General features: G+C 48.7%; 4 protein-coding genes across 4 annotated transcripts; 1 reads left to right on the plus strand and 3 right to left on the minus strand.

The window, feature by feature from the left end:
• Position 1: 1 nt before the first annotated feature.
• On the minus strand, positions 2–2,550 carry CI109_106021 (uncharacterized protein; the record flags this gene model as incomplete). The annotated part of the gene is made up of 12 exons (XM_032005087.1): positions 2–56; positions 124–230; positions 291–548; positions 613–694; positions 749–770; positions 827–930; positions 1,005–1,330; positions 1,384–1,449; positions 1,507–1,584; positions 1,648–2,048; positions 2,159–2,356; positions 2,529–2,550. The coding sequence occupies 12 exons, from the start codon at positions 2,548–2,550 to the stop codon at positions 2–4; spliced, it is 1,719 nt and encodes a 572-aa protein (XP_031860599.1).
• A 497-nt stretch (positions 2,551–3,047) lies between these two features.
• CI109_106022 (uncharacterized protein) lies at positions 3,048–4,271 on the minus strand (the record flags this gene model as incomplete). The annotated part of the gene is made up of 3 exons (XM_032005086.1): positions 3,048–3,843; positions 3,936–4,048; positions 4,176–4,271. 3 exons carry the CDS (start codon positions 4,269–4,271, stop codon positions 3,048–3,050), a joined length of 1,005 nt encoding a protein of 334 aa, XP_031860598.1.
• A 290-nt stretch (positions 4,272–4,561) lies between these two features.
• On the plus strand, positions 4,562–5,554 carry CI109_106023 (uncharacterized protein; the record flags this gene model as incomplete). The annotated part of the gene is made up of 4 exons (XM_032005085.1): positions 4,562–4,887; positions 5,021–5,127; positions 5,217–5,296; positions 5,408–5,554. 4 exons carry the CDS (start codon positions 4,562–4,564, stop codon positions 5,552–5,554), a joined length of 660 nt encoding a protein of 219 aa, XP_031860597.1.
• Positions 5,555–5,807: 253 nt separating this feature from the next.
• Positions 5,808–7,568, minus strand: CI109_106024 (uncharacterized protein; the record flags this gene model as incomplete). The annotated part of the gene is made up of 2 exons (XM_032005084.1): positions 5,808–7,227; positions 7,315–7,568. The coding sequence occupies 2 exons, from the start codon at positions 7,566–7,568 to the stop codon at positions 5,808–5,810; spliced, it is 1,674 nt and encodes a 557-aa protein (XP_031860596.1).
• Between the last annotated feature and the right edge of the window lie 6,919 nt (positions 7,569–14,487).

Raw genomic sequence — 14,487 nt, forward strand, 5'->3', positions numbered from 1 at the left:
ACTAATATCGACCAACAGACTCGCCAAGCGGTGATACACTCCAAGAGAAACCCTCGCTACGATTCAATATACCAGTCAGCTCGAGTCCATGTTTGACCTACTGTACGCAAGCACTGTACTCACAATTGTTGTTGTACAGTCTGTGACAAGTGCGAGTCATCCACAACCGAGTCAAGGGGAACTTCAGATGTGAACTCTTCGTCAAAGTTGGACGTATCGATAGCGCTTGCCTATTCACATCACATCATGTCAACCGACTTGTTGCACCAACGGTACAGCTAGACACTCACCACTGCGGGCTTGAATGGCGGTTGGATCTGCTTGTTCCACAGCTTCTGGAACTTGATGTGTTTAGAGAAGAAGGGATGATCCTTGATCTCCTGAGCACCTCGCACACCCAGTCGTCTAGATGGGTCTCGGTTAAGCAATTGGGTGAGCAAAGATCGGGCTTCGGATCCAACCTCGTCGGGGAAACGAAGTGGGTCGGAGAGGATCTTTCGATACATCTCGTTGGTGTTCTCGTCGTAGAAAGGGGGAAGACCGGTGAGCTACAAAAGTATCAGGGTTAGTCGGTTTCTACGCTACCGTTTCGTTGTGGACGTTACAACTGACCATTTCATACAGGAGAACACCGAGTGTCCACCAATCGACACATTTGGTGTAGCCGTGACCAGAAAGCAATTCGGGGGCGAGGCTGAGATGGAACTCGTCAGTAACGGGTCTGGCAAGCCATACAGGGAATGCTTACTATTCAGGGGTACCGCAGAAGGCTAAGGAAACGAGTCATGTCAGACGCCGCGATTTCATGCCGTTAGAACAGACTCACTGTTTGTGGTGTCGTCCGCTGCCATGTTGAGTTTACACAATCCGAAATCGCAAAGGGCGATATGTCCAGTATAGTCTAATAAGATGTTCTCGGGTTTCAGATCTCTGCACAAATGGAAACCAAATTTCCATGTCAGCAACCCCTTCTTCACGTAGCTTAAGACGTGTGCATCGCTCACCGGTAGATGACGTTGAACCCATGCAAATGCTCCAGGGCTAGCAACAGCTCGGCAGCATAAAATCTCGATCTGATCTCGTTGAATCTCCCCTCTCTCTGCAAGTGGTGAAACAGCTCTCCACCGTTGACGAATGCCAATACCAGATACAGCTTCTCAGTTGACTGGAACGAGAATTTGAGCGGGGCGATGAAGGGACAGTTGACTTGAGCCAGGACCGTTCGTTCTGCCAGAGTGTGGGTGACCTCGGATCTTGAGACAATGTGAGCTTTTCGAATGGTCTTGAGAGCATAAATTCGGAGTGTGTCTCGCTTTCGCACTTGCATGACCTGGGATTTCGATCAGCTATCGACTTCGCTCTGTTTTACCTGTTGAAACATACCTTGCCGAAACTACCCTTTCCGATAACTTTGAGCAATTCGAAGCTGTCGATGGTGAGGGGTTGACCCTGTCATGACTGTCAGCTTGTAGACCGAACGAAAATTCAGGGGGACTTCCAGCTTACCCCTGCTGGTTTGAATGACACCTGGACGTGAATGGCACCGCTTCCTCCTTGGACGGTGAACCACTCGTCCGTGACTCGCTGCGCAACTCAACCATCAGCACCTCACATACTGTTTTCGCCAGAAAAGAGGTGGAGACTCACCAACGAATCCAAATTGGGTGTAAATCTAATCCCACCCATACACATATCCGAGTTTCCCATATCCTCACCCTCTGCCCCAGCTCCACCTGCACCGCCTGCACCATTACTAGCATGACCCTCCATATGCGGTTGTTGGGATCTCAAGTATGTGGTGACGCTAATCTCACTCAGACGACTAACATCGAATGTGGCGGAGTACATCCATACTGGACTGGAGAGATCACCACCGAGAGCATCGACAAGGACTTCGTTTTTGTCGAATTCGAGGACGACGTAAGGTAACCACCAGACTTGTTTTCGTTGCAAGGAATCACGGTTCGCTCTTGGATTGGTGGGGACGCGCGGTGAAGTAGGGTTGGGATTGGAGTTAAGAGCGTGTTGGATAGATTGGGGAACGGGTACTAAGCACAAGAGCTATATCAGCCATCTTGAACTGCAATATGACTCATCTGGCCACCGAACTACTTCTTTGGCTTGTTAGTCGGGGAGGAAAAAAGGGACGAGCACTCACCACCTTGAGGAAGACTCAAGCCTTTCGCAGCTGTCACTCGGATCTTCAGCATACCCGACTTGGCGACGGGTGGGACACCTCGTTCATCAGGATGGGGGTTACCAGGTGTAGGGGTTGTGGAGCGTGATATGTCGGAAGGGGTGTTGGAGGATGAGGTGTTGTGGTGTTTCCCGGAAAGGAAGCCCGAGTCCTTGATCTCTGTGATAGCAGCGAGTGGTCGGCGCGGCAGTTGGTGGGACGCAATGGAGGTGGGAGGAAGGGGATAAGACATATAATCAGCTATGGCCTTGAGAGCAGGCGAGGCGATGCATTGTCCGCTTCTCAGAGGAACACGTAACAACAACAGACCAGCAAGAAGAGCGAGACTCACTCTTGCCAAGTCGCCACGACATCTTGTCCAAAATCTACTGCTCGTTTGTTGCTCGTGCTTCAAGTACAACGACGCGAAGAATTCGTGGTCGCAGGTCCGTGTGGGAAGACGCGAGGTGGTCGATGTATGAGGTAGGGAGGTGCTGACTAATCCTTCTATGAGAGCTAGCCGTACGGTGGTGTTGGTTAGGCTGTTATGATGGTGACTGATAGAGGTGAGGAACGGGTTGTGATGAATAGAGATGAAGATGATTTCAGAAGTATCAATCAGCACAGAGATGGTTAACGAGCTTCATAGCGTAGGATGGGGGAGACGGACGCTAAGGGCACGAGGCGAAGGGGCTGAGTGGGGGGACAGAATAAGTACGATGTCATGTGGCGACCCTATGGTGACTTCCTTTTTCATATGGGTCGTTGGCATGGTTCCAGCTCGTGGAAGACAGCAAGGTATATACAAGTATACAGTTTATATGCATGTAATACCCTAATTCTTCTTTGTGTGCAAGCCTTGCGTATAAGACTATGCGCGTCTACTCCAACTCTCCCTTCTCGCACCGGTATCAGGACTCCTACTCCTCCTTCTGTCTTCTCCATTCAATTCCGGACTTCTCCTGCCCCTCGCTCCGCCTCTGATGCCTAACCCATTCGGTCCACCTCTCCAATTACCTCCGCCAGCGGGATCCCTCTCTCTCTCCCTGTCTCTACTACCTCTAAACTCTTGGGGAGGGAGCGGTGCACCTCCTCTGCCCCATCCCCCTCCGCCTCCGCCTCGACCACCTCTTCCACCACCGACCGATTCCTCTCCTCCTCCTCCACCTCTGGTATGAGGTGGAGCAGCTCTATCTCCCCATCCATGACTTTGGATCCCAACAGGTCCTGAGACGTTCCTCCCATTCGTCGGACCACCACTAGCACCGGCTCCAGGTGGCCCACCCGCACCAGCAGGTATTTTCGGTTCTGGAACGTACAGACTGACGCTCAACAGATCTCCCGTGATGAAATCATATTCTTCCAAAGTCTTCTCATCAATCTTCCTCGTCTTCCCACTCTCATTCCCGTTTCCGTGGGTATCATCTAAGCCAACGTCCAAGTCCATCTTGCTTTCTCGTTCTCGATCTTGAGTTGACGAGGAAGAAGAAGCGGAAGCGAATAAGTCCCGACCTGTGAAAGAGACGAGATCTTTCGACTTGTAAAGACCGCGTTGAGAAGCGTCGACGTAGATGTGTCGGAACGAGTATCGAGCGAGAGGGGATCGATATGGTCCGGGGAAGGAAGGGAGTAGGAGTCGGATCAGCGAGGATGGCGTGGACGATTTCCTGTGGTAAGGGGGGAAGGAAAGCGTGTCAGTCACCTTTGTCTATCGATAGGACTTCATGCTGCTGAAAGCTGCTCTGAGAGACCCACTCACCATCCATACACTTGAAACTCGTCTCGCAGAGGGAAGTTCCCTTCATCAAACTCGACCAACGGGACATGTTTGCCTTTACTGACGAAGATTCTGATCAAGAACGGGGAGACAGCCTAAATGGGCAGTACGAGATGTCAGCCTGCAACATCACACCGTAGACCCAGCGAGGGGAAAATCGAAGCTGAAGCTGGAACTGAAAGTTCTGCTGGGCCAAATGAAGAGTTGGTCGAAAGGACGTACCGTCTCATCGGGAGTATCAGCTCGTATCTTGACCGGTGAGCGCGATCTTGAAGCGCTGTATGAGCGACTTCTCGAGCGAGAGGGCGAGCGCGGCATCTTGCGCTTTTTCCTGATAGACAGTGAAGTGTGTGTAGAGTAGATAGGTGATAGAAAGAGGAGGAAGATGACTGGCATTGTGAGGACGGTCAATTGACTATCTACGGTGTGAACAAAGTGGAGGACCAAATAAGTTGGACTGGAAGGTGGAGGCGATCTCGTCCTCTTGCGATTTCAGACATTGAAAGAGACATCTGCGAGGGATCTACACACACTACAAGTCACCTAAGCATTATCGAGCAGGCAAGGAATACAAGACAGCACATCCACAGCTCAGCTCATATATCGACATGGCTTCCACACTCCGTCTACTCCCTTCGACGACTTGTCGACGTTTACTACCCTCATACCTCCCTCGACCCCTGGTCCACCCGTTTCGAGGAATGACCACCTCCGCTATCTCTCGCCAATCCCAGCCTCAAACCCAATCCGACCCAAGCAACGGAGGAAGTGCCAAAGACCCCTCTCATCCGTATCTGCACTATCATCCTACGTCGACTCATACCGTACTTTCATTTTTACCAAGACCGCCGGTCGGTCGATCGAGGACTGCCCTGGGATACTTACCGCTAGGAGATGCGGGGCTGGACGATTTCAGAGAAGAGCCAGCGTTCAAGTGAGTCATCTCTTCCTATCAAACATCAAATACCGAAATACCGGTCAAGCGACAGGACACCTAAGGGAGTATACATATCGTGTCAGGTGGGGAAAACGTCAGAGCTGATTATGATGTGTGACGATGTTCGTAGGGAAATACTTGATCAAGCTATAAAATCTGGACTGGAACAAGGTAAATCACAAAGTGTAACGTTCGAAGCCGAGACTCGACCCGGAGACGGTTGGATCCATATCACTGGTGAGTTTGTTGACTGTGGAATAAATCATACACCATATGATCTAACACCGAGCTTGCTACTGACGTTCTTATGTTGTGATGTATGGCAGATGAGAGAGCAATACCGCCTGCTGGGAGGATAGGGGAGACTGAAGACCTTATAGGTTCAGTATATGTCCAGGATGGCAAGGTGAGTTCTCACTCCAGCTCATGCTAGTGGAGAAGGCTGCTCGCTCTCCCATTGTCAACTGCCCTTCGTGTTGGTTTACTCCGTGCTGATCAAAGTTGCTTTTCGTGACAGATCGTAGCTTCTACCTACTCGCCATTACCGACCTATCGACTGGTCACCACGAACGGAGTCTTGACTCTACCTCGGGGACTGGATCAACATCTAGTAGAAGTGCTCGAAGCAATCGACGCGGAAGAGAGGGGAGAGAAGTCTTTATAGTGATGCAGGATGGACATCAGATATTGTCAAATTCACGCCATTGTCACGACTCATGCATGCGCATAATCACCTCTTGTTCCTCTGATGCGCTTTGAAGTTATTTTGATCACACATGGGTCATCATGCACGACCTGTAATGCATTTTGACCGTTACTATACAATACTCGAAACCTATGAACAAGCAAAGTGTCCAAATATTCAGATAATACACATACACCGCCGTCTCTAGCTCCCCTCCTGTTTCATTCTTTATCTACTCCTGGATCATTGGAGGGTCCGGAACGAGCTTATAGCTCTTCCTTCTTTCCCCCTCTGTCCCACCACTGAGCAAGTTCGGAGAGGTCGAGATGCCTGTACCCGACTTCAGCTCATTCTGACTCGCTTGTCTTGCCATCTCTGAACGGAGTTCTGGACCTAAACTAGGGACGGGCTTTCGTCTTGTCGAGCTTGATCTTCCCAATGCTGGGGTAGGGACTGTGGGTGGAGTCGTTTCGCCAGATCGAGGAGGAGAGGTTCGCGAGAGGGGACCAGAGTTTCGGCGAGTGGCGGTCGTATCGACGTATGAATGTGGTCTGCTGTTTGAGTACGATGTGGGAACAGGTGTGAAATCGTTGACGTCGTATGCATTGTCGTTATCGTCCGGAAGGACCGCGTTGTCCGGTTGTCGTGGCATATCAGGGATTGTCGGTGTTCTGAACGGATCAGAGACATGTCGTTTGCCCCTCCCATTATCGCCGTCCATCACGACCGGCGCGATGGACTCCACTGCTCCTAGACTCTCTGAACTACCTCGTCGTCCATCTTTCTCGTTCTCAGATCGATAACTCTTCTCTCCTCGAATCGCACCAAGGGCAATCGGTTTACCATTCCCATGATGACCTGCATCGGAGGGTGATGTCGCCGCGGAAGGCATCTTTCGATGATGTCCATATCCGGCTCCGGTCAATGACATTGATCGGTTATCCGATCCATAATCGTATTCGCCAGATTGGGATCGTCTTCGTCTTCTCATACAGAAGAAAGCGAGCAAAGCGAGAGCTCCGAGCCCAAGAATGACTCCAACGACTATACCACCGATAGCTCCGCCTGATATTCCTCCACCACCTTGCTTGGTGTCGTTGTTGCTACCAGCTCCAGCTGTCGTTCCTGCTCCACCAGCACTACTGGCGGCACTCGTCTTGCCAGGGATAGTCGAAGCACCTTTGGAGGCTGTCAGACTTTGACTCGCAAAAGCTGCCAAACAAGCCGTATCTCCTCCTTCAACCACGCTGAACACTTGTGACTTTGCACTCGTCCCGCGTCCATCATCGACGTATCCATAGATGTAATATCGACCTTGAGGGAGCCTAACAGGGTTAAAGTTCCACCCGTGATTTGCGTACTGGGTGACGAGAGTCGAGTTGATTGATAGGATCGTACGTTTCTCACTCAAAGATCGAGAGACGACCGCACTGGCAGTCGTTGCTGGCGCAGTAGTCGCGGGAAGTGGGGTAGTGGGTCGAACGGTAGTCGACACTGCAGCAGGAGCGGTGCTGGACGTAGTTGTTGTGCTGGTAGTAGGACGAGTAGAAGTCGCGCTGGCTGATGGGATAGATTGGTCTACACCTTCGTTCACGGCGTAAAGGGTGATATTGACCTTTGATGGATCTTCGTTGTATACCTGCCATAAGATCCTACAAACGCATCGTCGAAGAACAATCAGCCCCACCTTTCTGCAAACACCACAGCCGTTGGTTCGAGGATAGACTATCATGACTCACTGTCCTACTCCACAAGCTGTCATTGTAGAAATAGGTTGAAACACCAATGATGGAACACCCGTATATGTCGTTGTTGCCGCCGCAGTGGTAGCTGGGGTTGTCGACGCGATAGGCGCAGTGGTGGTAGTCGGTCTAACGACGGATGTAGTGGTAGGTGCGACGACGGTAGATTGCGCATGGACCAGCCATGATTGTATTGATAGAAAGAGGAGGAAGAACGTGGGCCATGTTGAGAAGCGAGTGGAGGATGTCATGATGGTTGGGAGTGAGAGTGTCGATGAAGAAAGCGTCAATGCGACTTTCTTGATGAACGGTGTCGGAGTCGAGTCGAATTGGGACAAAAGGTATGAGAAGTTTGCCCAAAGCGAGTGATGGATTGAGCACGGTACCAAGTACTACCTCCAAGTCCAGAATGTCAGTGCGTGAAATTGCCCAACTATCTATCGGCTTGGCACGGTTCACGGCAGAGCGGGAGTCAATCACTCACCTATTCACACCAGGCGAACGTACTCGTACTATGCAAAGGGGTCCGAACTCGTCGACCGAGGTGAGGTGAGGATCAAAGCGGCAGTGGTGTTACAAATGTTGTCAAGATCGCTTTGACAAAGTGAATTTGTCAATGAATTGAATTCCTTGTGGCGTCACACGCGGCGGCAATGATCCGTTGGGTGTGTGAAACAGCGAGGAAAGGTGTGGTTCGCGCGTCGCTTTGAAACAAGTGATTGCAATCACGATAATAGTTGTACATGCAATGTCCATCCTAGCTCTGAAGAAGATTTGACGTTCTATCACTCACTGTCACCTCGCTTCGTATGGTGATCGTACACCTCTCTTCCCGCTTTTACTCAACAACAACAACAGCCGAAGCCTGAAAAAATAGAAAAAAGCAGTGACAAGCAGTGCTTAATCCGACGCGCGGGTGCCCCGTGTATCGTCAACGTCGACTTGCCCTATTAGGCAGGTCGTAAAACCGTTTTTAGGGTTATTCCGAGATAATCACTACCCTCGATTCAAAGGGGACACTGTAAATCAGTACCCGCAACCCTGGCCTTCGAGTTCGAGATCTATTCTCGGTGGATGGACGATCCACATCAGTTTTACTGCTTAAAAAAACCATGAAATCTCACAATCACCTTGTACTTTGCGATGTTCTACTCAGCCCTGGGCCATTCATATGAGAACCATGGCAGTTATTTCAATGTGTGAAGCTTGTATTGGTCGACTTTGTTGTCTCATACATGAAGATACCCAGAAAGCATCTTTATTGACTAGTACTAGTTTATGCATGAAACACTGTCCAAGGTTAAGGAAGATGTCAGAGGCGGGTCCGTTTACGAGCCTTAGCGGGGAATACGGGTTACGAATAGTACAAAGTCCTGTACCGAATTGTACAAGTCAAATACCGAACGTACGAGACTTGGGGTTGACTAACAGATCGTTGTACTGGTTCCACAGTAGTGAACTAGACAGAGGAATATACATTCGTCACAGGAATAACTATGTACGAGTCCTGTGCTCATGTATATAAGTACCAATGATGCTACAAGAACCGTGGGAACGATTAGTCAGTCGAATCGGTCATCTCCTACGACGGCTGTCGCCGGACCGATGTCAAACTGGTTCCTGATGGCTAACGAGTCGAACTATTCGGCGGCCGAGTCGAGGTGTCACGACATGAGTCGTTCGCTCACTTGTACTGGGTCGTGACAGAAGACAGTTGCCTTCCATAGCACACCTCAATCATACTTACCAGGGACAGTCATCGTGTGTAATAACGCATTGCCTAGCCAGTGGCCAACTACGCTATCCGAACATCGCATCGCACTATAAAAGGTCACGATAATCGGGATTCTGCTGAACCTCCCGATTCTGGCTATATATACCCGAGAATGTTGGTCTTGGTAGTTGTCATTCATGACATCGTGCTCCAACACTCTGATGACAGGGGGGCAGCCTTGTTATGGGCCTACTAATGCAAAAGTCTTCTTTGGCATGCTTCATGTTTGGGGAGTCAAACACTGACAGAATCACAGGGGAAGGGTGATGAAAGGACAAGGCAGGAATGATGTCACTGGTAGCAAATCGCTTCTGCACCACATCCAGGACTGACCTATAAGAGGGCCAATCCCTATCTTCGCCTGATATGTTTTCCTCTTTCACTTTCTCACCACCACAACAACAGTTCAATCATCACAACATTGTTGCCACTGCCCTTATCACACATTGGAATCGGAACCACATTTTCTACAGATAACACACCACAACCAACCATGTCGTCCCCCTCCTCAGACAACCACTCAATGGCTACCTTGGACACAAACACCTCTCATACCATCCTGCTGCCCACTGACAACAGCAATGCGCATTCCCACACTGTTGGGAGTCTTCCAAATCACATGCAAGATGTCATACTAGAAGATGGCAACAAAGGCAGAATTGATGAGAAGACTGATGATTGGGATGTCATCTCTTTGCAAGACCTGCCCTCCAGCTCTGACTGCCAAGCCACCTTCTCCAGGCAGTTCTCTCATCCCAGTCCTGGAAGCATGTTGAGCTCCAATGCCAACAGTCCAGCAGCCTCCTCATCTGCAAACACTGGGCTTTCAATTCCATCTGCCCAAAATGTCCTCTCCCAGACTTACCGCTACACCATGAAAGGTAGTGAGGGCACATCGCAAGTTGTGACTCTCCAGGAAAAGCAGAATGGCAACTTTGATGTGATAGTGGATGATTGGTCTGCTACTACTTTTGTCTGTCGGGAGAAGTATCATGTTTTGGTAATGAGAGCCAAACGGTCCACCAATGATGATCAGTCAGCCTTTGGACGTTTTGGGACCATTGAGTACGGATGGGCTGGTGGAGACAGGCAACTGAATGATCTCATGGACAAGAAATCTACCAGTCTGAAATGTCCTATACCCCGAATTGCACGGGTAGACCTTTTCAATCAATTCTGCGATCCAGAAGAGTCATCACACATGGACATGTTATTGGCAGACAGGCTTTCCTCATCCCTCGCTGTGCCCAAGTCAGTCACCATCAACCTGTGTCCTGCAGGCAAGGAACCAGCTCGCTTTGAGCCTCATGAAGAACCGAGCAAGACGGATATCTTTGGCATTGAACTGAGTCTCCATTTTGACGATGATGATGAAAATGAAGAGAATTTGGCTGAGACTACCCCACTGGATTTTAATATCAATTTTTAGATCAATGTGCCTGATCAACTGATCCCAGTCACTTTTGATGATCAGCATTCTCCTCATGCACAATATTGACATTTTTTGTCATGAGCAATCCTGCCTTCTGATCATTCACTTGGGCTGTCAAGATTGGGGAGTAGTGGGGAGAAGACTTTGGTATACTACGAGGGCTTCAAACTGGGTTCATTTGTGTTATAATGGTCTCCAATATTTTCGGTGCTATTTTTGAGATGAAGAGTGGCTGGTCATATCATAACAATTGCTGTCCTCAAGTCTATTGATGTGTGGTAGGAGTTGTGCCTACATGTAGGACCTCATGCACACCTTACCCCTTGACACCAGTGTCCGGTATTAACCTGAACACCAAAGTGGCGTAATGGTGTAACCTAGATTTGCCACCCCTGTCCAACTTCTACTTTCTTTCCGCTTATTCAGCCACTCTGGCTCAGTAATCTTTTTTGTATCTTTGTCAGCTTTCTCCCAGCTTTGTGAGTGCTTAGTCAGCTTTTGGTTGGTAATCACCTTAGGCATCACAAGTTCTCATGGTAACACAATATGGTGTGAAAGGTATATAAAAGTGCTGCTCTGTCTTCTTAGATTTCCCCCCCTCAGCTATGAATTGTGGTTGATTCACACTATTACAAGCATAGTGCACTCAAAGGTCACACATTAGCCTCACACCGACAATGTCTTGTTCTAGCTCTAGTCCTTTTTATTGGGTCCCAACCCCATTCTAGTCCTTGCTTTCTGGTTGACAAGCCAGAGACATGTCCTTTCTATACTACACCCCTGTCAGAACTGAGTTCCCCACTAAGGTCCTCTTGGTGGTATTCCGACAGGAATCCACTCTGTTCACCTTTTGCAATAACACATTGCTTAGCAAGCGGCCGACTACGCTATCCCAGCATCGCATCACACTATGGAGCCCGATTCTGGCTATATATACCCGAGAATGTTGGTCTTGTGTCATGACGGTCACTGCCACATACATCACGTGACCTACAAGATCCCGATGCACTCTCCGCTCTACTAGCTTTTCTCGTCGAACTCGTAGAACTTCATTCAACGAGCCCATCTATGATTCGGTCTAATTCGACGAACTCGCCGAGTTGTAGAATATCACTCAACGTAGATGGACGGAGGGATGGATGGATATATAGGAGAATGGCTATTCTCATCTTTTGTACTCTTTTCCTTAGTGATTTCCCAATTGAAAGTCATACACCGTACCTTCACTATCGCTCTTGACAATATCACTTAGTCTTCAGTCAGTCCAAGGCCACAACACTCATCCTGAGGTTGTTCTCTTTGGATTCTCGTCGTTTTCGTCATTCTTGCTGAGTATCTCGTCCATCTTGTCATTATAGTTGACGCCCTTGGCGAATATCACTCAACCTTGTCTCCGTGGTGTGATAGGGCCTCATTGACTAAAGCCTCTGTTGATCATCGTGACATCTTGGTAGTTGTCATTCATGACACCTTTTGTCATTCCCAGGAATTGCAAAGCCAAAGACAGGTCTGTACTCACAGGTTTGAGAGACATGTCCCTGGATGAGGTGTGTGTGTGTGTGTGTGTGTGTGTGTGTGTTCAGTGTTTGGTGTCCAGATACTGGTTCTCACTGATCAGAACAAAGAAACCCTTGACCTAATTTTTGACCCACAAACCCCCACAACACTCGGCCTGAGGTTGTTCTCTTTGAAGTCTCGCTGCTTTTGTCATTCTCGCTGAGTGCGTCGTCCATCTCGTCATTATAGCTGATGCCCTTGGCAAATAGTACTCAACCTTGTCTGCATGAGGTGATAGAGCCTCACTGACTGAAGCCTCTGTAGACATTGTGACACACATCCATAGTGAGATGGTGTCACTACCTCATTCAAGTATGGTCATGAAGGGAGTATTATTGTCAAACATTTTTATTTGAAGACTTCTTCAGCAAGCAGCTACTCTTTGAGAGAGCCCTCAACCCGCCAGTATCACCATAGGTGGGGCCTCTGTGAGAATGGATACATCACTATGCTACATATTCAAGCAGCTGGAGACCAAATGATGTCATGGGGCAAAGGAGTGGAAGGACAACTCCAAAACGAGTTGTTGGTGGCAAATTGGGCCATGTTCTGGCTGACAAGACTAGCATACAAAAATGGTTGTTGCAATTTCTGTCAAAAATCGTCCTCTCTGTTTTTTGGTGTTATCAATTGGGGTGTCATGACATAAGTCGATCATACTGTTGTCCTGGGTCACAACAGTGAGATGGTATCACTACTGTATGAAAGTATGTTGATAGAAGGGTTGTTGTTGTCAAACTTGTTTGAATAGTACTCCAGAGCACAACTATCTTTTGATGGAGCACTCATCAAGGGAGTATCATTGTTGTTGGGTCCCTGGGGGATAAAACATGTTTGTATGATACACGTCTCATAACATATACCAAGATTGACATCACAGGGGACAAGACATGAAAGGATGACATCCTGATGAAGCCGCCGGTGGCAGATTCTGCATGCTTTGACTGTCAAGACTAGCATATCAATGGTTTCTATCCCTACCTGAACTGCTTTCTTCTTTCTGTGTATCAATACAACCACACCTCTCAGAAGAATACCTTTTACCAAGCCTTCTTTGCACGTTAGCATCATACAACACAGCATCACTTTGTAACATGCCCTCACACCGCTCAAAGACCACTTCCACATTTGCTAGTGGCTCCCACCACAGTGTCTCAGATATCAATGACCCACCTTTCCGTTATCATCGCATATTCACACGCGACAGGGTGTTTGTGAAGCTACAGCATAGGGGCTTGAATGGATGGGATATGGAGGTGGACAGCAGCCAAGTCAAGGCCTGGAGAGACCCAGACTGCGAGACAGATACTGGGCTGGACATTTTCACCCCTGGTATGGGTAACTTCAGTTGCAGGGTAGACACAGTGTCAGGGGCGTCACACCGACCAGCCAATGACCAAGATTTGACCCAAAACAGTATTGTAAATGTGAAGTTCGCGTGTGTCATGGACTTAAGGGTATAACATATATACAGCTAAGTCGAGACTGATCGGGTGACTACTAAGATCGTGGCTACGGTGGCTAAGTTCATGTACTACGGTGAAGACTAAAATCGAGAATCGCTGGGGATTCGTTCTCTTGACTACGGTTGTTCCTTCATCTATATCCCTTTGCGATTCTCGCTTGTTCTCGGTTATGTTCATGTTCCCGGTTGCCAATTGCTGAAGAGCCATATTCTGGACTCACATGTATTGGTAAAGATCTAAGATTCGCGGTACGACAATGTGATAGTTCTAAGTTCGTATAAACGCGTCGAGGTTTTATGAATTACGACGAGTTTCGTGGCATGTTCGTGATTATCGGTATACGGTCGTGACACACAGCCAAAGTGCGCGATCTTCTAAGCGAGAAAACCCAAGAGTTGACTTGTTGTATATCCAAACACCAGCGCAAGGCTCTGACGACAGACTTGCATCACTGTGCAACGGCTGACCGCGAAATCCCTGATCTACCCAAGTCATTTGAAAAGAAGCTTAATCACCACCAAATCGTGCCAAAGTCATTCACCATTCACACCCGTCCTGGGGGAAGTGAACCTACAATTTGTCGCCAAGAGACCAATGGTGGATGTATTGAGAACGCTCATGTGATTCGGCACTATGATCACAAAGCCGACCCGGACCCAGAGCATAGTTCAACTGTTTCAAGAGGAACTCAGACAACTTCAGATCAGCAGGATGAGGAGGATTTTGTGTTCCTGTAAGGGGACTGTTTGTGGCAGCTACATGTTGTTTACGGAAGAGGGAAGAGTGTGATACAGCTCCCACCACAATCTGCTTAGGCTATTGGATCTGTCAATTGTCAGCATGCCCTCTCCTCTCATATTTGTATGTGGTTGCAGCGGGGGCCAAAGTTTTGTGCAGTCTTACCAGATTTACAGGTTCTGTTTTCTTTTGTTAGCGAGATT

This window comes from Kwoniella shandongensis, chromosome 11, assembly GCF_008629635.2.
Source record: "Kwoniella shandongensis chromosome 11, complete sequence".
Lineage (NCBI taxonomy): Eukaryota > Fungi > Basidiomycota > Tremellomycetes > Tremellales > Cryptococcaceae > Kwoniella > Kwoniella shandongensis.